Source organism: Carettochelys insculpta, chromosome 13 (genome assembly GCF_033958435.1).
Source record: "Carettochelys insculpta isolate YL-2023 chromosome 13, ASM3395843v1, whole genome shotgun sequence".
Lineage (NCBI taxonomy): Eukaryota > Metazoa > Chordata > Testudines > Carettochelyidae > Carettochelys > Carettochelys insculpta.
The window spans coordinates 44,452,912-44,476,641 of NC_134149.1; the positions used below are offsets into that span (position 1 = coordinate 44,452,912).

At 55.7% G+C, this 23,730-nt stretch overlaps 1 protein-coding gene across 2 annotated transcripts in view; it reads right to left on the minus strand.

Annotated features, from left to right (window-relative positions):
• Positions 1 to 688: 688 nt before the first annotated feature.
• OCRL (OCRL inositol polyphosphate-5-phosphatase) overlaps positions 689 to 23,730 on the minus strand; it is a 29,222-nt gene continuing 6,180 nt past the window's right edge. The window contains exons 7-24 of one of the 2 annotated variants that reach the window (XM_075007848.1): positions 23,355 to 23,475; positions 23,105 to 23,266; positions 22,106 to 22,207; positions 21,485 to 21,599; positions 16,059 to 16,175; positions 15,648 to 15,835; positions 13,845 to 13,956; positions 12,522 to 12,631; positions 11,220 to 11,355; positions 10,237 to 10,347; positions 9,544 to 9,709; positions 9,076 to 9,311; positions 6,912 to 6,935; positions 3,524 to 3,643; positions 3,230 to 3,314; positions 2,607 to 2,734; positions 2,177 to 2,288; positions 689 to 2,093 (exon numbers count right to left, since the gene is read on the minus strand). In XM_075007848.1, the coding sequence (XP_074863949.1) occupies positions 1,969 to 2,093; positions 2,177 to 2,288; positions 2,607 to 2,734; positions 3,230 to 3,314; positions 3,524 to 3,643; positions 6,912 to 6,935; positions 9,076 to 9,311; positions 9,544 to 9,709; positions 10,237 to 10,347; positions 11,220 to 11,355; positions 12,522 to 12,631; positions 13,845 to 13,956; positions 15,648 to 15,835; positions 16,059 to 16,175; positions 21,485 to 21,599; positions 22,106 to 22,207; positions 23,105 to 23,266; positions 23,355 to 23,475 (2,270 nt within the window). In that variant the 3' untranslated portion in view covers positions 689 to 1,968. The remainder of the gene's footprint in view (positions 2,094 to 2,176; positions 2,289 to 2,606; positions 2,735 to 3,229; positions 3,315 to 3,523; positions 3,644 to 6,911; positions 6,936 to 9,075; positions 9,312 to 9,543; positions 9,710 to 10,236; positions 10,348 to 11,219; positions 11,356 to 12,521; positions 12,632 to 13,844; positions 13,957 to 15,647; positions 15,836 to 16,058; positions 16,176 to 21,484; positions 21,600 to 22,105; positions 22,208 to 23,104; positions 23,267 to 23,354; positions 23,476 to 23,730) is intronic. The other variant, XM_075007849.1, reaches the window with a different exon arrangement.

The following is a 23,730-nucleotide window of genomic DNA, read 5'->3' on the forward strand; positions in this document are numbered from 1 at the left end:
CCCCACAGCACATGGCGTGGCCTTTGCAGGGTGACTCCCCGGGGAGAGGAGAACAAGGTAGTTACTTCCCCTGGCCTGGGCAGGTAGGTGCCCTACGCAGACAGTCACACCTTGGCGCGGGCAGCCACAATGCCGCCCACACGCTCTGCCCTCCTTGCAGGGAGCCGGGCGCCCCTCGGGCTCTGCGCAGGCTGGCCTCACTGGGACCTACGCCCAGGGGGAGGAGCGAGCAAGGCAGACAGCCGCTCCAGCCCAGTTCCAAGGCCCCTCCTTTGGGGCTCTCTCGCGGCAGCGGCCTGGAGCGAGAGGACTAGACCAGGGCGTGCTGCAGAGCTGGCCCAACCCTGCCAGCACCAGGCTGCCAGGGACCGCACGCGGCCGCCTCCGCCGCTCCCCCAGCCGGGTTCTTACCTCAGAGGGGGAGTCAGGGCTGAGGCCTTGCCTGGCTCCACCCAACAGCACGCCAAGGGCAGGCCCATCGCCACAGCCAGCCTGGGGAGCACTGCAGTCCAGATCGGCCTCCCGCACTCCCCCTGGAGCCAGGCCCTGGCACGGCGGAGGTGCCCGGGCTGGCACGTTCGACAGGCAGCAGCAGTGAGCTCAGCGCCGCGGCAGCTGAAACTGGAGCACTTCCCACCCTGCTGGGCGGCGCAGGGGCAGGCGGGCTAGGGCCGCACGCACTGCTGTGCTCATTGCACAAGGGAGCTTTATTGGGAATGAACAGGTTTCCAATAAATTACGTACTAAAAAAGAAACAGCCCCAGAGCCAGGAGCCCGGGCAACGGAGCAGCACGGGAAGGGCCAGGAGAGCCCCACAGGAGGGCGTGGAGCCCTTCCCTGAGGGTCATGGGGCTTCCCTTCTCCCACCATGTGTGTGGGGGGGAGTCCTCCCGACACTGACCCGAGCAGCTGAACCCCAGGGCCTGCAGCTGATCCACACCCACCCCCTGCCCGGGCCCCGAGGCCCCTTTCTCACCCCGCAGCTCCCACTGCGGGCGCTCCCCAGCTGGGCTGGGGCCCCGGTGCACCCCCAGCCGCACACGCAGGCAGGAGGTGCCCAGCTGGGTGCAGCACTTCCCCCTGTCCAGGGGAGCAGAGGGGCCCTGAGGGGAGCACCAGGGAACAGCGGTGTAGAATGATGGGGGAGCCCCACAAGCCAGGCAGGGCTTAGGGCTCTGCTTCCGGGAGCACCAGCAGGGAGGGGAGCAGGTCCGCTTGGAGGGGGCGGGGGGTGTTGGGTGCAGCAGAAAGCCAAGGGCTGGTGCAAGGGTGCAGGCAGGGGGATCCCCCCTCGGTGGCAGACCACAGGGCAGGTGCTAAGGGACTGCAGCGACGGCCACAGCCACTGGGTGCAGCGCTTCTGACCTGAGTCTGCAGCCCCCTGAGCTACCCCAGCAGAGTGAGTGCTCCCCAGACGAGATCGTCCCCCTAACCCAGCCATGCAGGCACCTCCCACGTCAGCAATCGCCGGCACGCCGCCACCAGGCCAAGTGCAGTGAGGCTGCCCTGCTGGGGGTAAGGGGGAGGCAGGCAGGGCGGAGGGGAGGCCATAGGACTGATTAACCCCTTCCGTGCTGCTGCTGCTGACCCAGGACAAGGGAAACCGCTTTGTGCAGCTGGCACGACACAGATGACAGTGTGCACACGATACACACACACAGGCAGAGTCCAGCCAGGCCCCCCTGCCCTTCTCTTAAATAACTCCACCGACAGGCAAGAGATGCTGGGAATGAACCAGCCTGGGCCGCAGAGAGCTAGGCTCCCACATGGTCCCCATCCCGTGGCAGGCTCTGGCTTGGATGGCAGTGTGATGAGCGTACAGGTCCTCTGCAGTGTAGGTACAGCAGTGGGAAGGATGGGAGGCCACCTCCGTTCTGGTGATAAATGTGACCCGCAGTGAGCCGAGATGCTCCGGGGCAGGCCTGGCCCCCACCGAGCCACGCGTCAGCACCGTGGGCGGGCGGGCACTCACTCCTCGTCCCCCGCCAGCAGGAAGCCGAGCAGGAAGCTGATGGCACGCTGGCGGTCCTGCGGGGTCTGTTTGGACACCAGGTTGGGCGGAGGCCGCAGGAGGAGGCTGCTGAACAGGGTGGCTGCAGAGAGGCAGAACCCTGCGTCAGACACAGGCAAGGCCGTGCCAGGAGGGCGCAGGCAGCGGGGCAGGCCAGGCTCTTACCGATCATATTGGCACTGACGTTGTTGTCCTCCGAGTACTTCAGCAGCTCCCGCAGGAACCCCATCAGGTAGCGGAACACGTTGCGGTGACACCGGGGCAGGTGAGAAATCACCTGCAAGAGGGAAAGGTGAGCTCCCCCCAGCGGCACACTCCTCCTTCCCCGCTGGCTCAGCCTGGCACAGCCCCATCTGCCTGTGCAGCCCCCGTGTGCCCCCCGGCCCGCTGCAGCTCCGGGACACCCAGCCCCACCTGCCAGCTGGACTCCAGCGAGGAGACCTCCAGGCTTGGGCCTGCCTCAGGCACACATACCTGCAGCCGCCAGACCAACACCTCTTGGACCAGCTTCCCCAGCCGGCTCCAGCACCGAAGGCCAGGGCTGTTGATCCCAGCAGGAGAGCCCAAGGTCCTGCAAATGGGAGGGGGCACGCACCTGTCGACACAGCCGGCTGTCGTGGGAACAGTCCAGGCATCGCTGATACAGCTCGTAACAAATGACCGGCTCAGGCAGAGCCTCCAGGAAGATGAGGAGTGCCTCTGCCACCGAGTGGTTGCTGCCCGCTGGGCCACGGCCAGTCAAGGAGCAGACACCTCCAGCCGCCCCCACCACTGGCCTCTCCCTCACAACGCCCCTGCAGCGTCCACCCCACACCTCTCTGGCCCTGCTGAGTGAGCCCGAGACCCCCGCCGCACGCACCCCCGGCCCCTCCGAGTCCCCCCCTGCACGCACCCCCGGCCCCTCGGAGACCCCCCCCGCACGCACCCCCAGCCTCTGACACCCCCACGTGTGCACCCCCAACCTGTCTGAGACCCCCGCCACACGCACCCCAGCCTCTCCAAAGCCCCCACGGTGCACGGCCTGTCCCTGAGACTCCTGAGCATACCCTCATCGCCACCCCCACCCCCATCCCTTCCCTGCTGTGCACCCCCAGCCATCCCTGCCTGCATTCTGTCTGCTGGGATGACCCACGGGAGCAGCTCCCTGCAGAGGAGTGAAATGCAGAGACTGCAGAGGGTGTCAGGTCTCCATGGTGAGCCGGGCACCAGGAAGGATACGGATTGTCTCCGGTATACTGGTGTCCAGGCAGTCGATGATCTGCTGCAGCTCCTCCTGCATGCCCGGCGTCTGGAACAGGTCCTCCTGCCAAGGACAGTGCAGTCAGGGGCCCCCGGCAGGAGCTGCCGCGCAGACAGCACCAGAGGAGGACAGCGCTCAGCCGAGCTCCAGTCCAACTGCCCAGCCAGGCTCAGCCTTGCCAACACCCAGCTTGGGTGGTCAGCGGGCTACTGAGTTGCCAAGCTGGGGTCTCTGCCTGGCTCCCCACCCCAGGAGCTCTCCACTCCGTTCACCTGGTAGCAGGCGTTCTTGAACAGGTGGTCCACCAGCAGCCAGATCTCCTTGGGCACCTGCAGGGGTCTCTCGCTGCCATCCTCGCTGTCCAAGGGGCCCATCTGCAGCAGGGACTTCTCCTGGTGGGACAGAGCAGAGCCAGGGTCAGACAGCCCCAGCCTCAGCCCCTCTACAGCAGACTTAGCCCCTAGACCCCCCCCACATCCACCCTCCCAGCCCCCCCAGACAAGCCAGCTTGCACAGCACCCCTGACCCACTGCGAGTGAGACCACCAAAGGCTCCTGGGCTAGGCAGGAAAACAACCCTTCAGAGAAGCCAATTCCACCCCCGTCAGGGCACCAAAGGCTCCAGAGCAACACTTCCAGCCAGAGCCCCCGGCAGGTCACAAACCCCACCCATGACAGGCACAGGTCTGTGCTGCTCTGGCAGGTCCTCCACTGCTGGCACAGTCAGCCCCTGCCCCGCCCAGCAGGGGCAGTGTGTGGCCTACGCACAGCCCCGAGGCTGCTTTGGTGGCCCCAAGACAGCACAGCCTGGCCCCAGCTGAGGAGCCAGCTCCACCAAGCACACCCATGCCTGGCTCGAGCATTCTCCTCCCCGCCAGCTAGTGCGGCAAGCCCTGGGCAGATGTGGCAGGTGCCCCAGCACGCCCGGAGATGGTGCAGGATGTGAAAATGGCTGAACTTCCCCTTTGTACCCACAAGAGCCCTCCCACGCCGCCAGAGACAGGTGCTAAATCTAACTTCCGGCCCGAGACCCACAGTGCTCTGGGCTGGGCACGTGCTGGGAGGCCACTGTCTTCCTCCTGCAGCCAGCCCCCTTCTGCAGAGGGCTAGTCACCCACTGCCCTGGGAGCTGCCCATATTCCCACATCCACAGGGAACTGGCAAACTGCAGCCAAGCGGTTACTGGTCCCGCGAGCAGCTGTGCGCAGCGTGAAAGCCCCGGTCAAAGGGATTACCTCCACCACCTCGTCTCTCTCGCCCCCTGGGACCCACACGGCCATGCCACGGCAAGCACTCCCCTCTCCTGCCCTGAAGAAACGGGGCCCAGCCACCTGAGGGGGCTACTGGTTTCTGGGCAGGGATTTGCTGGGCCTCAGCAGTCTGGCTGTATTGTTGACATGGTGACAGGACTCCCTGTGCATCTCCAAGGCTCTGTCAGGCTATCCATCTTAGCACCAGAGAACCTGCTCATTGTCCAACACCAATCTCATCCCCTTAGTTACACCCCAGAGCTGCAGTAGGGGCCCCCTGCATCAGCATCAGGAGATGGCTCCAGCTCCCCAACTTGGAGCTGTGTGTCCCAGCGAACACCTCCTTTTAATCCAGTCCCTGCCGCTCTTCTCTTCGCCCTAACAGGCTGGCACCCTGAGCACCCGGACCAGAACACCCTCTCCCTGCAGGCTGGATGCTCCAGCGCTGGTAATGAGACTGCCTGGCCGCCCCAGGCTTGTGCCCACTGCTAGAGAGCCGTCTGTGCGCTCACAGCCCTTGCATGCTCCTGTGGTTGGGCGAGCGTGCTCCCTCCCCTCCTCTCCCACACATGGACTTCACTCCTTGCTGGCTCGTTCCCTCCCGGCAACCCTCCTGGGACTGGAGGTTTAGCCCGGTCATTCACTTTGCTAGTGTGACGGGCCGCACCCAGGCTCCCCGTTTCAGAACATGCTGGAGACGTGCTGCTTGCAACACGCAGTGCTGACCCCAAGCACTGCTGTGCAGCACACCCCTGCCAGCCCTCTCCGGCAACCCCGCTGCCAAGCGGACTTGCCTGGCAACTGCCCCTGTCCAGCTGGAGGGTCCCCTCAGACGCAGGACACCCCTTTGCAGCGGCTGGGCTGTGTGGGCCTGCTAGCGTTACTGTGCTGGGAGGGGCTTGGCCCTCCACATGCAGGCCCAGAGCAGCAGTCACACAGGGAGCCTGCTCCAATGGCAGGCAACCTGTCCCCTGTAAAGCGCAGGCTGGAGCTGAGACGCCCTGCCCCCGGGCTGCACCTGCACCGCAGGCTGCTCCCAACCACGCCACCTGCACCAGAACCACTGCAGGGCCTCTACCACCAGTGCTGTCGGGTGGTTCCCTGTAGGCACAGGCACACCACCTCCTCAGGGCAATGCGGGGGGCGTCCCCTGGTAACCGAGCACTGTCTATGCCGGCGGTAGCGCAGTTGCAGTGCGTCGCTTGGGAGGGGGGCACGGTGACACAGTTAAGCGTGAGCTCGTTTCCTGTGCGGATCAGGGCTCCAGGATTACATGGCCAGGCTGAGCACGGACAAGCGCAGAGCTGAAGGCAGTCCAGTTACAACAGAAGGAGCGCTCCCAGGGCCTGGCCTGGTATTGCTCCCACGTCGAAGTGCTGCAGCCCGCGGTACAAGGAGACTTCAGACCTTTGCTCACACTCTGACTCCCCCAGGCAGGGGACAGGCTCTGCCCAGTGTGAGACTCTCATTCACCACAAGGCATTGGCTCCTACCTACCAGAACTACTGGAATAAAAGCTTTGCTGATTGTCTCCCCACAGCTGTGAGGAGGGGACAAGCCCCAGTCCTGTCCCACCACAGCCTGAACGCTGGGGGAAGGAAATACAAACGCCTGCTAGGGAGACCACGTTCCTCCTTTGCTACTTGAATGTCTGAGATTTACAGAGCAGCCCCAGCAGCTGAGCTTGGGTTAAAGTCTGCTCTGACCTTCTGACACCTGACTTAATGCACTTGTGTGCACACGAGGTTTACCGGGTAAGCAAACAACTCCTTTTCCAAATCCAAAAGTCCTCCCTGACTTTGGTGTAGAACCCTGGGTGCAAACCACCCCGGGTAGGTAACTGGTCCTTTAGGACTGGGTGTAACTTGAATAGTGAGAGACCTGTGGTGTGAAGTGGCCCCAGCGAGGCGGCAATGTTTGCCGGGATGGTGTGAGACCAGAGGACCCAGCAGACTGGCTGCGACTCCCAGGTGAGGCTGTTACAGGGCTTCAGGATTCATGTTTGTTACTCCTTTGGTGAAATCAATTTGCAGCACGTGCACGCATGCAGAGTACTGTACTATATATCTGGGTCTGAACTGGAATAGGTGATAGATCTGAAGAAGCCCTGCTTCTTTCTGACCCACGAAAACTCATCACCGAATAAATCATTTTGTTATTCTTTAAAGTGCTAGTTGATGCTGTTTTGTTTTGTCACGGCTAATACGGCACTACTGAGTGGACCTATTTGTTGTAGGCTTGCAGCAACGCCTGCAGGTTGGGCCAGTCCGGAGTCAACCCTGCCTCTGCAGCCGTCTGCCCCTGCCCTCTCCAGGATGCAGGCTGCCTTGCCAGCAGAAAGTGGGAAAAGTTTTTACAGTGAGGGCCAACCAAAACCACCGAGAAAGCCCCGCACCACAGGCTTGCATTACCTTCTCTAGGAAACTGTCCTCTCCCTGGGAGCACAGCGGGGAGAGAGAGAGAGAGAGAGAGAGAGAGAGAGAGGCATCATTAACAGAGAGAACCTGATTTAGGATTAAGCAGAGAAGAACCAGAGCTGGCAGCCGCCATCCCACCAGCGCCGCCTGGCAGCTCCTTCTCACATGTTCTGCTGACAGCACTGCCACTATGAGGGTTTAGATCCCAGTGAGCGGGATGCTGGTAAGGATCGCCAGGCACTCCCCCAGGGGCTCAGCGCTCTACAAACACCCAAGGCCTGAGGCGGGAACAGGCACCTCCTGGAAGCAGGCCCCACGCCTTCACAATCAGCATCAAGTGTCCCTGCACAACCAATCCCACGGGCCCCGTCTCTCCTGTGGGTTTGCCTGGCTGCAGGTGTGGCAGCGGGTGAGTTACAGTGGCCAGCAGTGACTGTGCACAGCTCGGGCAGCCAAACGCATGGTGGAAGGGAGGAAGTCAGCATCAACCAAACGGTACCACAGGCTGACGCCTCTTACGCTGAGTGAGGCTCTCCCGTACCTCCCCGGGACCCTCAGCCAGAACGGAGGCAGTAGATGTTCAGCGGTGCCCAGTGCGACGTTCAGAGGAAGTACAGGACGACGTACCCAACAGCCACTGGAGGAGTGTGATGGAGAAACAGAAGGCCCAGGGTGGACCTGGACCGTGGCAATGCCCCTCTCAAAGAGCAGGTGGCCAGGTTTATCACTACCACTGCAAGACAGCCCAGTGAGGCACTGGCTACGGTGCTGCAGAGAGAAGGGGGAGCCAGCGGGGCTCTACCTGGGGAGTGCCTTCCCCACCCTGCTCTCCGCAGGACGTGTGCAGACAGCAGAGCCCAAGGCGGCCTGGGCTCCAGAACCCCCAAACGCTAGGCAGAGTGGGCTCCTCTTCTACAGAGCAAGGGGATCGGAAGGAGAGGCAGGCAACTTAACCCCAGGCACTGGCAACACCCGACAGCCACACTGCGGTCACATCGCTGCCTGGCCCACCACGACACTGGCCCTGCCGGCCTGGCCCCGTTCTCTGGGCAGTCCAACTACCGGCTTCTTGTTTGTTCAGGTTTGCTGCATGAACTCCATTATCTTGGGTAGATGCAAAGCCTCCAGCAGGCCACTTGGGGGGCCCGGCCCATCATCCCAGCAGACAGCAGGATCAGTGCTGGTTCTCACACCACATAAACCAGTATCCCCTGGCCCTGCAATCACGGCCAGAACTGCAGAGACTCAGGCACAAACTAGTCTCCAGCTGCACTCACTGTTCCACACAAGTCCAGTTTCCAGACCCGTCCTTCAACCAGCCTGTCTGGTTCCTTTCACAGGTCACAGGCCAAGTCAAGCTGGCCCTAATCTGAGCAAAGCTTCTGATGCAGCCAACTATGCAATGTCACTGTCTAAATCCATCAAGAACGGAGCAATAACAGATCTTATTTCACCACCACTTTCTGCTGCTGCTGCTCAGTCTCTCATCTAGAAAAGGAATTCAAAGCCCACGCTCCTCACACGCCGAACAGAACGCACCCCTTTGGCTTGCGGCCATCAGACAGGCCGGGGGGCTCTCGCTAGAGCCTGTCGCTACCTCTGAGCTTGCTCCTTAACTCCAGGGCAAGAGATGGAATAAATATGGGGAACTGATTTTGCCTTTGGAAGAGCCCAACGGTTATTTCAGGTAAGTCCCTGGCAGCGTTCAGAAAGGATCGGTCTTTCCGTGTGCACCCAGAGCAGGGCCAGCCTCTGGCATCCTCGGACAGCCTCACTAACAGCCACCACAGACCCGCTCGGAGGCAGTGTCAGGAAAAGCCAGGCTCCTCTCACGCCATGCCCTGAGCTGACCGTACTCGGCTCTCCCGGCAATAAAGGCTTGCCTAAGCCTACGAAGTAGTTTGGCACCATGCAAGGCCCAGCAGGACCATGAGGGTCTGGGTTAGCTCTTCCTCCCGTGATGGCACCAAGCGAGGGAGGGGTTGGAAGCACGGATCCTTAGCAGAGCGTGATTAAAGCAGGGTGCGGAGGGGACCCAGGGGCAAGCCAGGACCATTACTCGAGGGCGGGGAGGGCAGCCCTTGAAAGCAGGCAGGAGAGGGTAAGAAGCCACAGTGCGAACCCCAGGAGCCTACCCGCCAGCACCACTGCTCCTTACCAGATCCACGAGTTTGGTGACGGGAACTTCGCGGATCGGGCGCCTCATGCGGCACAGAGCCTCCAGAGAGGTACCAAAGCAGCTGGGAAGGTAGCTCCCGCTGACGGTGAGGAAGTAATCCTTGCCCCGGTCCAGGTGGAGGACAAGGATGTCCTCGATTCCATCCTCCCCCGAGTTCAGCAGGGTCACCGAGTCCTTGCTGACGTACACATCCAGGGAGATCTCCACAGTCTCGTCTGCAACAGGCAAGGGGCACACATGGGCTCCAGGCCCCGGGGTGGGAAAGCGACAGGGACCTCTCAGACAGACATGCCGCAGAGGAGGAGGTTGAGCAGGGAGGCAGAAAACCAGAGGGAACGGGAGAGGGCCAGCTCACAGGGGAGCTGGAGAGGGGGAGAGGAGAGGGGGAAAGGACAGAACGGGGCTGGCCAGAGCCGAGACACTCCTGAGCCCAGGCGCAGAACTCACTCGGCTCCAGGTACCCCTCACAAGGCTCAGCCCGAAGCCACGGTTTACTGTACTGGCTGTCGTTGAGTTTGGGGATGAAGGAGAAGTGACAGGTGACCTGCCCGTTGTTGGTGATGAAGAATTTCTCCTTCTGTAGCTGCCGGAACTTCACCTTCTCAAACACGAACTGCAGAGCAAAGAGAAAACAGCTCTCACTATAGTTACGTACAAGGGCTCTGGGGAGGTAAGTGCACCACACCAGACCCCTCCCAGAGCGCTGGCCAGGCGGCGAGGAATGCAGTTTCTAACCCATTACCTGGTTGTGGGGAGGCAACTAAATGTGCCATTTTTGGCATACTTTCCACATTGGAGTTTATTAAAACATCCCACCATGTCTGCAGGCCAGCTGGTAGAGGCTGTGTTGCTGCACCACGATAGCCTCAGAAAGCAGACACTTCCTACGCTGCCCGAAGTTTAGCTATCCTTGGAGGTGATCCACCTCTCCAAGAAGTGGTAACTAGGCTGACAAAAGAATCATTCTGGTGACTAGCTGGGTCTACACTGGAGTTACAGCAACCTAATGACAGTATTTTTCACAGCCCTCAGCCTGCAGCTAAGCCAGCCTAAAGTCTTAGGCACAGACCCAGGCTCAGCGCCCTCCAGAGAAATTCCAGCCTCTCTGCGGCCTCCCTAGCAAGCTGTCCCCATTCTCACCTCCCTCCGGCTGAGCTCCAGTGAAGGAAGGAAGTCATTCTCCATTCTGTCCATCATACGAACAATATCTTCAAACACCTTCCGGTACCGCTGCTCGTCCACAACCTTCACCTGCCGGGGAGCAGATCACACTTGCTGGTGACACAGGCCTTACAGCTTAAACTTCCTCAGTGGGTTGGGAATAACTGCAGCAGAAGCCAAGGTGATTCTTGGGCATTGAACATGTGCAGCTCTGAAGCCTGAAGGTTGGCTCAGGTGTCCCTCCAAATCTCCTGGCTAACTCAGGCACAGTGTTACCCCTGCAGTAATGGCACCAGTGTCTTCTCCTGGCCAACGGGCACCAGGAAGGATCTGCTGTTTGCAGGAGCTCGGCAGCCTTACCCAAAATGCTTCAGGCTTTTAGAGGAGAAAGGAACGAGTCATCTAGGAGACAGCCCTGGTTCACAGACTGGCAGAGGGCAACACTGCACACACGTGGCTCCACCCAACAGGCCAGCAACCCCAGCACTCTTCCCTGCCAAGCTTCCGTTCAGCCACTCCCACCACCCCGGCCAGCGCACCCCAGCAGTCCTGTTTCTCCCGCAGAGAAGCGGCAGCCTGGGAGCGTGTAGTTGCTCCCAGACAGCTTGTGGCCCTGCAGAGGAGCCACTGCAAACAGCTCACCACACTGCACCTCAGAGCCTAAGAAACAGTGTTAAAGCAGTCACACGGCTGGAGCCTGCCTGCTGAATGCTCTGCCCTGCCGGCTGTGTAAACCCCAACCACTGCCTCTGCCTGCCTGGCATGGCGCTGTGCAGCCAGCCTGGGCTGCATCCGAGAACAGCACCTGCTCTGAGCTGCAGAGACGGAGGTGAGGGAAGCTGCCTAGCGGTTATCACTCACTTCTCTCTTGCCCCGACCCCTCAGCCCTTGCTTCTCCAGACGGACCCTTTAACTTGGCACTTCAACCACACGTCTTCTGCAGCACATCAAGTGACACTCACCCCGATGAGGAACAAGGAGCTGACTGGCTTGTGGTCGCTGGTTTTCAGGTCCATGTGACTGCGGTACCGGAGCTGATTAATGTTGCCCCCTTTCCAGAGGATCCGATCGCACCAGGCTGGCACACGACACTTCCCACTGCCGGGACACGATGCCCAGGAAATCAGACAGTGCTCCTGTCCATCAGACCAGTCCCACCCCCGCCAGACCGGTCCCCGCAAGACCCACTTCCTCGGGCAGCAGCTTGGAGGACGGGGCTCCCAAGGCTTTCCTCATCCGACTTGTTACTTTCTGAAACCACATCCCACTGCTTCTGCTCCCCCTCCGTGCCCCTGCTCTGCCCTACAGTGGGGTACACACTGCCCCAGTTGTCAGCTAGCCAGATACAAGGGTTTAGTGCTCCAGACCTAGTCAGCATCCGGCAGTCACCGGAGCTGCTCTTCCTCACGCTGTTAGCACCCTGCTGGGGCTGCAGGGCTAAGAAATGGAACGGGCTCAGCAGGGCTACCATCGTAAAATCAAGGCTTCTGTAGTCTTAGCTTCATTTGTTGCACTCTGGCGCAAACCACAGTTCAATTCACTGCCCACTGGCCCCACTGCTGAAAGTCTATTAGGCTGTTGCTACTTCCCTGGGCCCTCAGGTGGGCGTTTTGGATTACCTTCCCCCTTGTATGGGCCTGCAGAGGCAGGCGGCAACAAACCCTACCCTAAGGAGATGCCCTGCAGGCAGATGCTGGGATCCAGCTGGGAGACAGAAGGGAGGGGGACCAGAAGATAGAGGGACTTTCCTGAGCAGCAGCAGAAGGCTGCCATGGAGCAGGTAGGCCCTGTGGTGCCCATGGGGCTAAGGGAGGACCATGATCCTTGCACCACCAGGGAAGAGGACATTGCAACACCAGCCAGCTCAGCACCACCATTTTTGTTCCCTGTCAATACTTCCTGCCTTTGTTTGGCAGAGGAATCAAAGAGCTTGTGCTGAAGCCTAAAGCAGCATTGGCTGGTCTGGCCCCAGGCCCATCTCACTCCAGCAAAGCTGACTTATTCTGGGTCGACCTGCTCCAGCACCTCAACCCACACCGCTCAGAGGAGACCACCTGGACGTTACATTCCGTAGCCTCACTGGTGCTACGCATCAGCCAGGAGCGCCGTCCCAGTAACAAGTCTAGGCTACTTGTGAGGAATCCACCAGGCTACTCAGCGTCACACTAGGCGTGTTTCCAAGGGACATGGGCAAGCCTGGATTCAGCCAAGGAAGGACACTGGGGCAAGACGCTGTTGGTGTCACTGGTTAACAACAGACTTACCTGGAGTCCCAGCGGTCAGTTTTAGAGTCAAATTTGTAAGTGGGGATGAATTTTATCTCTCCCTCTGTGAAATCAGCAAAAACTTTCTTATGAGTCCGCTGAATATTCAACTGGAGGCAAAAAGGAACAGCCTGTCAGCACCACAGCACAGCCCTCATAGCTCCACGGAGCAGAGTTACAGGCAGGGCCCTTTACTCAACAGCCAGGGACGCTGGCACACCCTGCCACCCTGGCTACTGGACTATACCCTCAGACAGAGACTCTCACTACAAAGCACAGCTGCTCTGAATGCAGAGAAAGCCTTCCAAGCACAAACCGGGTCTCTGCTGCCTGAGTCTGCAGACAGCATGAGCCAACACCACAGGGAGATATGAACTCTCCGTTCAACTCAGCCAAGTGTTAACTCTGAAACCTAATGACATTGATTTTACGGCACCATCGCTAACTGCTATTCTGTTGACCATTTTAGCCGAAACCTGAAGCAGGTGTTGGGGGCCAGCAATGCCAAACCAGCTCTCATACGTCTCCAACCCAACTGCAAAATCTCCTAGGCTCTCCTAAAATTATGGAGACTCTAAAATCCACTTAGTTGTTTTCAATACAAAGGCCGATACCACCCTGGAAATGAGGCAGCGAGGGGCAGCACGAAGCCAGATTTACCACCCCTCTAAAAGCTCCAAGGGACGCTGCACTAACTGCAGGGTTCCTTTCAATCCCTCCTTTTTGAAATGCAGCCGACGCCACCCCAGAATTTCCAGTGTGTTGCAGGGCTGTGCTGCACTGCTCCTGCCACACGAGTCAGGTCCACCCCGCTGACGAGCACACGGGAACTCAGGTATGGGCAGGAATCCCTAGGCCACCCCCCGAAGCTGGGACTGACCACTGTCAAGGTCTCCACCACCCAGCTGTCCTCGTAAGCTGGTCTCCCCAGCAAGGGCAGCCATAATTAAATCCCCAAATGGTCTCAGGAGCCCCTCAGCGGGGCCCCCAGCCAGCCAGAGACAGCAGCACGTTGGAGCAAGAGAGAATGTAACTGGCTGGGCAGGAAAGCCTCTTCCATGGGAGCAGAGAGCAGAGGTGAGGCACCGTTGAGCACCCAGGGTGTACGTCTGAGCTTTAATACACATTCCAACCGCCCAAGTGGTACATCCTTCAGGCACAGGATCTACATAGTATGTTTAGTGCGAACTAAGTGGCAAGAAACAAAACTGCCCTAGCGCTGAGTTTGGTCACTCTCACTGCAGGGTCTGTGGCAGCCCTCCCAAGTGCAGGGACAGACTCATGCAAGATGACCCAATACCCAGGCGGCTGAAGTTCACTCACCTGGTCATACTTCAACAGCTTCTGAAGTTCATTCTTACTGATCAGAGTCTTCACCTCGCTGGCATCAGGGAAGCCCAGCCGGTAGTTCAGGTCTCCCAGCCAGATGACCACACTATGGACAAAGGCAAAGAGAGAAGAGAAAAGCCACCAGTCTGTCTCTGAACGCCCTTGGGAAAGAGAGAGATAGGGGTAGCAGCTTGAAAGGGGGCTCTCAATAACGGGTTACCTGCACCCCTGGGAACGCAGAAGTCTTCCAGAGGGCACATCAACCCATACAGCTATTTGCCTAGTTTTACAACAGGCCCCATGACATGCACTAGCCAAGCCAATACAAACTAAAATGTCATACAGACAATGACTTGTTTATGCTGCTCTACAGACTGAACTGGTGTTTCTCCACTGCGGGGCTGTCACTCCCTGCACAGTGATACAGTAAGACCGAGAAAGGCAGCACTGCTCCAGTAACAACGGCCTGGGGCACTTTGGTATTTCCACGTCTCATTTTGTCAGCAAGGAGTTCTGAAGTGAGGTGACACTCGGATGCACGAGGCACATCAGGCTCCCAAGTACAGTAGTGTGCCGCAGTGGGGTTGGTGATTTTATTCCTCTGGTGACCCTCCATGTCCTTTGTAACCTAGGCCATCAGGTAACTCCTCCCCTCCCCGCCCCCAAACAGGACAAAGGTGGGAGGAGGGGTCTGGCTGGTTTGAATTGGGACTGGGCTGCTGAGTGGGACAGTCTTGGCTGACTGGAGAGGGAGGAAGGATGCCAGAGCCCGGCTCGCGGACTCGTCTGGGCCTCTCTCCCCAAGATGGATGGTACTGACGGCTGCTGGTTCCTGTATTGACAAGTCTGTTCTACGCTGCGTCCCTGTTGCCTGGGAGCATCTGCTCTGCCTGCCGATCAAGTGGCATTTATCCCTCCAAAACATGGCGCGCACACGCCCGTGAGGACAAGCCTGCACTTCTGGAAGGCAGGCACGCGACGGCAGCACCAGAGTCCCATCAGGCCTTGTGCATTCCCTCCCCCAGACACCAGGCACGCCTACCGGGTTGTTTACTTTTCCACTCCCTAGTCAATTACCAGGATCTGACCAACCCCAGGCACCTGTGCTGAGCACACACACAGTGTAAAATGGCTGGAGGAGCGGGCAGGTTTCTTAAGAATTCACAAAGATCTCACCCCAGCTATCTTCTCTCATTGTTCCACGGCTAGCCACACTCCTCTGCAACCGCCACACCAAGGCTCCTCCTCTTCCTCTCATACAGGTTTTCACAGTCCTTAAGCCTTCTCCTCACCCCAGCTACAGCAGCTGATCCTCCTAGCAGTCTCTTAGCCTCTTACAACAAAGTTTATAGTTACAGACTGAAGTCTGAGCCCACTTCTAGCATCTACAGCCTTGCAGATGATGTGATCTGTTCATGTAAATCCTTCCAAGCAGCAAGAGCTCAAAAATGAACAAACCAGAGAACCCTGGACTAAACCCAAGAGATTGTCTTGTCCTAGGAATGCCCCAGGTTGCCACACTCCTATAACAACCAGCCTCTGACTGAAGAGTGCAGGCTGCTGAGACGAGCCCCTTACAGACTTCTTGTGAGGGTACGAGACTGGCTGGTCCTGTGTGCTACTACAAGGACACTGGATACAGTGTGATCACTGGTTCAGCTGCACCATCGGAGTGTTAGTGCAGACCAGACCACATCAATTAAACCTGCAGGTTTGTCTATCTTGGCGTCTTGCTGCAGCAACTTCTAGCTGAAAACCCCAAGACCTAGGAGAAAGAATGTGGAGGTGGTGACTCACTCGTGTTTCATGATATTCAGCTGAGGTAAGCCCTGGTCAGGGGGCTGGAAGCTTAACCGGGCACAGATATCCTTGTAATCTTGGTTCCGCCGCTCAAACTCCTCCACGTGAGCGGCGAGGTGGGAATTGACGATGCAGAAGCTGGTGTTGTGGAACACAAACCTCACGGCCACACCACCCTTGTTACCCTGGGGAGAGTGTTACGGTGAGACAATCACACAAAGAGACCGAGTAACAGCTGGAACAGGCGAGAGCTGGGGGGAGACAGAGACAATGAAAACAAGAGACAGCCCAGCCAGGAAAAAGGCAGCAGGGATGACACAGGGGGCAAGAAACTGAACCACAGACAATACTTCACCCAACAGACTCGGCTCTTCTGAGGCCGTGTACTCTCTCCTCTAGGCCACTCACCAGCTTTCCCATGATTCCAGTCCCCACGGTCTCTGACATGACCTCACTGATAAAACTCAGTTGATCCTTCCTGGCAAGCACAACCAGCATCATCCCAATCAGACGGACCACCTGCACCTGCCAAAAAATGACAGGTCTGAGAGTTTCCGGCTCAGTCCGAACGTCATCCCTGATTTCTCCTTCCCCCACTGCCCTGTCTCCAGGGCCCCTTCCCGTCTCCCATGGCCTCCCAACACAGCTCTGGCCTGGGGACTCCCTGCGCCACAGACAGAGCCTTGGGAAGAGTCTACAGCCTTCCGACAGCACCAGCAGGGGATGCTGCTGAGCCCATGGCTGCTCATGCTTGGATGTATTCCTTTGAAGCAATGCCCCACTGTGAAAGACCGGAGGCTTCCCAGGTGCACGGCAAAATATACACTGGAGCCACAGCAGCAACACGAAACTAAGATACAACCAGCAAAACTTCATGGAAGAAACTGACTGAACTAGTCCTGCACCTAAGAAATGCTGTGAGTTCTGGTCCGGGGATGGCTGGAGTGTACTGCTGCTCACCTTTGCTTACACAGGAGTATGACAAACTGGCATGGAGCTCGCTTTTTAAATCCCCAGCTCTTTGCATGAGTGGTGTTAACGGAGGGAAACAGGCAGTAAGTAAGTGCCCCCAGAGGCAGATGTGACTGACCAGCAGGCACAACAGAGCAGCATCTCTGTTGCAAGGACGGTGTCGCCAGGAGCGCTTTGGCTTCCTCGATCACAGGATGCTGTTCCACGAACGACGGCTAAGCAGGCATGGAATTCACCTTTCCAGGAATGGCAAGGATGTATTTGGATTCAGAATAGCTAACCTAGTGAGGAGGGCTTTAAAGTAGTTTCAACGGGTACAGATGACCCAAGTCCATGGGTAAATACAAAACCTGGAGACCGGAAATTGGGTTGGAAATGGGAAGGATCATGGGCTGTAAGAGCAGAGAAAAAAGAGGGAGTAGGCAGAACTGGGAGGCAAAAGCAAATCAGCATCTTAGATGCCTAAATACAAATGCAAGAAGTATGGGTAATAAGTCAGAAGAACTTGAAACCCTAATAATCCTAATAAATAAATACAACTATGACATAACTGGTATCACAGTGACTTGGCAGGATAATACACGATTGGAATATTGGTACAGAAGGGTACAGCTTCCTCAGGAAGGACAGGCTGGTTAAACTGGGAGGTGTTGCTTTCTATATTAAAAATGTGTGCATCTGGACTGAGGTGGAGATGGATACAGGAGACAGACATGCTGAGAGTCTCTGGGTTAGGTTAAAAGGGATAAGAAGCAAGGGTGATGGTATGCTAGGGGTCTACTACAGACCACCGACCCAGGTAGAAGAGGTGGAGGAGCCTTTTCCTAAGCAACTAACAAAATCATCCAAAGTGCAGGATTTGATGGTGATGAGGGACTTCAACTATGTTGGGAAACTAACACAGCCAGTTACAGACTATCCAGAAAGTTCTTGGACTGCGCTGACGACATTTTTTTATTTCAGAAGGTGGAAAAAGCTACGAGTGGGGATTTGATTTTAACAAATAGGGAGGAACTGGTTGAGAATTTGAAAGTGGAAGGCAGCTTGGGAGAGAGTGACCCTGAAATCATAGAGGTCATGAGTCTAAGAAATAGTGAAAGGGAGAACAGCAAAGTAGTGACAGTGGATTTCAGGAAAGCAAATTTTGGTAAACTCAGGGAGCTGGTAGGTGAGGTCCCATGGGAAGCAAGATTAAGGGAAAAGACAACTGAAGAGAGCTGGCAGTTTTTCAAAGGGACATTATTAAGGGCCCAAAAGCGAGCTATATCACTGCGTAGAAAGGATGGAAAGTATAGTAAAAGGCCACCCTGGCTTAGCCAGGAGATCTTGCATGATCTCAAAGTTGAAAAGGAATCCTATAAAAAGTGGAAATTGGGAGAAATGACAAAGGATGAATATAAGCAAACAATACAGGTATGCAGGGGCAAGATTAGAAAGGCCAAGGCACAAAACGAGTTCAAAGTAGCTAAATACACAAAGGGTAACTAGAAGATATTCTGTAAATATACTAGAAACAAGAGGAAGATCAAGGACAGGGTAGGCCCACTACTCAGGGAGGTGGGAGAAACAGTATCAGGAAACTTGGAATGGCAGAAGGGCTTAATGACTTCTATGTTTTGGTCTTCACCAAGGCGGCCAATGCAGAAATGCCTAACATAATGATGTGTGCTAGTGGGAAAAGGGTAGGTTTAGAGGATAAAATAAAAAAAGAACAAGTTAAAAATTACTTAGAAAAATTAGATAACTGCATGTCACCAGGGCCTGATGAAATGTATCCTAAAATACTTAGGGAGCTGATAGAGGAGGTTTCTGAGCCTTTAGCTATCGTCTCTGAAAAGTCCTGGAAGTCAAGAGAGATTCTGGAAGACTGGAAAATGGCAAATATAGTGTCCATCTATAAAAATGGAAAAAAGGAACAACCCTGGAAACTACAGACCAGTCAGTTTAACTTCAGTGCTGGGAAAGACAATGGAGTAACTACTTAAGGAATTCATCTGCAAACATCTGGAAGAAAATAAGGTGACAGGTAACAGCCAACATGGATTTGTAAAGAACAAATCATGCCAGACCAATCCGATAGCTTTTTCTGACAGGATAACAAGTTTTGTGGATAAGGGAGAAGCAGTGGATATGGTATACCTAGACTTTAGTAAGGTATCTGACAGGGTCTTGCATGATCTTTTAGCAATAAACCAAGCAAATACAACTTAGATGGGGCCACTATAAGGTGGGCGCATAACTGGCTGGATAACCATTCTCAGAGCGTAGTTATTAATCATTCACAGTCACGCTGGAAGAACACAACAAGTGGGGTTCTGCAGGGATCTATTTTGGGACCAGTTCTATTCAATATCTTCATCGACAATTTAGATATTCTAATAAAACAAACCAGCGGTTATGTAGCACTTTAAAGACTAACAAAATAACTTATTAGGTGATGAGCTTTCCCGGGACAGACCCACTTCTCCAGACCTATAGAATTTTCAGTTCAGACCCAGTTATATAGTGCTGAGGTCCAAAAAAAAAAATTGCAATAAAAACCGACAAACCAAATACATAGAACTGAAGGAGGGGGTGAGGGATGTTAAGTGTCTTGCCTGAGATAATTACAAACCTCAAAGGGAAGGAAGCATTCGTTGTAATACAGGAGATAATTGCTGTCTTTGTTCATACAAAGTGTTAATGTGTTGAATTTGAGAGAGTGCGCTTATTAAGTTGGCAGATGATCCCAAGCTGGGAGGGGTTGCAACTGTTTTGGAGGATACGGTCAGAATTTAAAATGAACTGAACAAACTGGAGAAATGGCATGAGGTAAAGAGGATGAAGTTTAATAAGGATGAAAGCAAAGTACTCCACTTAGGAAGGATCAGTTGGCTTCGTACATATAGAATGGGCACAACTGTCTAGGAAGGAGCACTGCGGAGAGGGATGTAGGGGTCAGAGTGGACCACAAGCTAAATATGAGTCAACAGCGTGATGCTGTTGCAAAAAAAAGCAAACATGATTCTGGGATGTAGTAATAGGAGTGTTGAGGGAAGCTACAAGAAGTCATTCTTCTGCTCTACTCAGCACTCATTAGACCTCAGTAGGAGTACTGTGTACAATTCTGGGCACCACATTTCAAGAAAGTTGTGGAGAAACTGGAGAAGGTCCAGAGAAGAGCAACAGGCATGATTAAAGGTCTAGAGAGCATGAGTTCTGAGGGAAGATGAAAGAACTGGGCTTGTTTAGTTTAGAAAAGAGAAGACTTTCAGGGGACATGACAGCAGTTTTCAAGTACCTCAAAGAGGGTTACAAGGAGGAGGGAGAAAAATTCTCCTTGGCCTCTGGGGATAGGAGGAGCACTGGGCTTACACTGCAGCAAGGGAGGTTTAGATTAGACATTAGAAAAAACTTCCTAACTGTCAGGGTGGTTAAACGCTGGAATAAATTACCTAGGGGGGTTGTGGACTCTCCATCACTGGAGATTTTTAAGAGCAAATTAGGTAGACACCTATTGGGGATGGTCTAGATGGTGCTTGGTCCTACCGAGAGGGCAGGGAACTGGACTTGATGACCTCTCGAGGTCCCTTCCAGTTCTAGAGTTCTATGATTCTATGGGGCCCTGGGCACTGCCTGCCTCCCACAGAGCATTTGTTCCCTCTGCAGGACAGAAGGGAGGTCATTCTCCACTGTGCAGCTCAGCCTACAGCCATTAACACAGCACCTGTGTGCATCACCTCTTGCTGCATGGATCCTGTCTCCTCCACTGTCTCTTCTGAGTGACTCTGGACAAGTCCCTTATCCTCTCAGTCCAGGAGTTTCCCCATCTTGTAAATGGGTGTGTTACTTCCTCCAGCTCAGCAGGTTGTGAGGCACAAGTGGCCAGCGTATGTGGCGCACTTTGAAATGCTCACTACAGAAGTGGCAAGCATTATTAACGTGGATAGGTAGGACACTTCTGCATCAAGAGGGTGGAAAGAAATGCCCCATCAGCAGGAGTTACGAGCCCTCCCTGGAGGAGGCACTACAGACATCACAATATTTTGCAGGACTTTAAACCATGAACTTTATCTGTAATGTCAGTCACTTCCAGCTTGCTGATCCGCCATTCACATGTGATGAAGAATGCAAATAAAGCAGACCAGGCCTCCTCTCTCAGTTCCTCAAGCATTAGCCTGGCTTGAGCACCTGTACCTTGTGTCGCTGGGTTGTATCTAAAGAAAGCAGCACTTGGGTGTCAGAGCAAAACATAGTGGGGGAGGAGGAAAGGGAAATGAACGACTGTCTTCCGACAGGGCCACTGACTAGAAGGCCTGCTAGGCTGGCCAGCAAAGCTGTAGTGACTCAGTTCTGACACGTCAGGAAGGAGCCAGCTAGCAACACTACAACTAGCGCTACCCTTCCCAAGGCACTGTCTGCTAGCTAACTTCCCCTATGCAAGCAGTCTGGCTCCTTCAAGGAAAAGCTATTCATGCTGCTGCTTAGAACAAGACAGGCCCAGTTTTTATAGCTGCCAGGTTACCAGAACAATCTGACCCACCTCTGCCTGCTGTAGGAGAGCACCAGCCCACCTCATGTCAGCCCCCTGGAGGCTTTTGTCTTTGGTTGCCCCACTCATGAGACACCCAAAAATGTCCAGGGAGCTGTTATTGGAGGTTCTTCTGCCCTACAACTACCTCCAGGTTTATTCCAGTACCACAGTGACTCCCCTAGCCCAGCAGACTATTCCATCAGCAGTACCAGGTACACATCCTTGGGCACCTTGACCATTTTGGTTGGAGGATATAGGGAATCTCTGAGCTGGGAAAGTGCGAGCTTCAGTCCTGCCCCACTTCCCGATCCAACAGCACAGCTGCCAGAGATGGCTGAGCAGCACTCACTTTCTTGTACTTGGCTTTGGGATGCAAGGCCTTCTCCACAGCAGTCAGCCACTCCTGCTCCTTCCCAGAGTCAAAGTAGAAAAAAGCCTCTGTGCTGAGGTCCAACTCCTGGAACCTACAAACAAGTCAGCTTAGGAGACCACCCCTCTCCCCACAAGCCCATCTCCCCTCCGAACTCCAGCAGAGATAGCGCTGCAGGGGGCCCAGTCTGGATCTCTCTTTGGTCATTCATCCTGGAGAAGGGTCACGTAGGCCTAACTCAAATAAAGGCACAATGGCTCCATGCAGTGGCTTATGGGCCCCTTCCAGAGACCATTTCCCTGGGGGCATCCATCTTGTGTGCTCTGCTAATGCCAGGAATGATCTGTTCCCAGCTACAGCCTCACTGGAGGAAAACTGCTTTGTTAGCTCAAGAAATCTGCTTGGCTTCTGGCTGCTTCTATGTATCATCCAGACTCCTCCAGCCCCACTAAGGAGATTCCCCGCCCTGGGCACCGACGTACAGTGTGGAGTCCACTAGGAAGCCTGGGAATTTGAAATGAATAAAATCCACCAGAGCCCAGGGGAAGGGAGTGAGACACAGGATGTGTACATGTAAGTTAGCAGGAGTTCACGCCTCACCCAACACAGTAGACATCTGGGGGGTCTGGGTCACAGGTTAGCCAGGGTTCCAATCCACTATCTGGAGACTGGCCGTTCACATTCCACGTTCCCACAAAAAACCTGCAGTACACACAAGAGCAGCCATGCAGCTGCAGCAGGCTCTCCAGAAGAGGTCCGGACTCTCTAATGCAAGGTTCTCAAACGTCATCTCACCACAGCCCTCTTCTGCCAAGGCACACTACCTCACAACCACACGAGTGGGGACCAAAGCCCGAGCCCCACCTCAGCCTCACTGCCCCCGAGGGGAGCCAAAGACCAAACCCCACCACTTTGGACAGAGGGGTCAAAGCTTCAGCACCAGACCTGCCCTGGTGACCCCATACACAGGCAGTGGACCCAGATGGAGAACTGCTGCTCTAACGCATGCAGCACGAAGACAGGGAGTGTCTGAACTGCACAAGGGTCCTGTGGAAAGCGGCATGGGAACTACCGAAGGAGTGAGAACTACTCAACATGAGGCACTCTGGCCAAGACCATGAAAGTCACAGAATTCTGGGCATGCCACAGAACTCTGCAAGGCCAGGGACACCTTGCCGGGGGCCTGGCTACGCGACACACACAGTCCTTTATCACAGCCTGATTCCATGCTGGCAAAAGGCACCAGCCGCGCAACCAGGAAGCCAGCTGTAGTCACAGGACAATGCAGCACAGGCAGCAGCAGTGCAAGCTCCTGTCAGCCCTGTTAACAGGCTTAAGTTCTCCTCATGGGCTTTGGGAGAGTTCAAGCCCCAGACCCCTAAGCACATCAGGAGGTGCCATGTGATGGGGGTAAGAATGTACTGAGGCCACTTGTCCACCTGTGAATTGGACTGAAGCTCCCCACCCACGCTCGTTTTGCACAGGCCGTCCGTCAGCAGACACCGATTCTGAGACCTGGGCTAGGAGCTGTGACAATCTCAGCTTCTCACGCCCATCCATGCGCTGTCTCGCGCTGGTGGCTCCGGGCACAGCACTGACCTGAAGCTCTGGATGTTGACGTACTCCTTCTCTTTCTTGGCAAGCAGGTGTTTGATGAGGCCCTCTCTTTGGCCAGACTGCGAGCTGGGAACAAAGAGCTTGCGCATGGTGTTGGTTACTTTTGGCAGCTCTCTGGATGCACCTTCCCTCTCACGATGGAGGCTGCACAGGAGACAACCTCAGATGTCAAACTGGGCTTCCTACCTAGGGTACCAGAGGGCAAAAGGGACAGCTCTGGGAAGCTACTTACTGCCTGTTTTGTGCCAGAGGAGGGGGCGGGGGCTCCCGGCGAGATCCTATTTGTTGGTTTTGTAAGTTTCTTTTCTTCTCCAAACTTATGGCATTGAAGTTATCCTCAAAGCCTAGGACCCCTGTAATGAGAGAAGCCTGGGGGTGAGACTGAGGCCCAGGTGGGAACTCTTCAGAGAATATCTTAACAAGAACCCAGAGGGGGCATCCTAACTCTGGGAGGAAGAAGACAGATCCCAGGGAGAGGCCAGGGGTCACTGTATTACAGCAACCCTGAGGGTGCCATGGCGGTGAGGGGCTGACCAAGGTGAGGAGGAGCTGAGAGGGACAGGCTAACGGAGAAACATAACAATAATGAACCAAGAGGGACTTTGGCA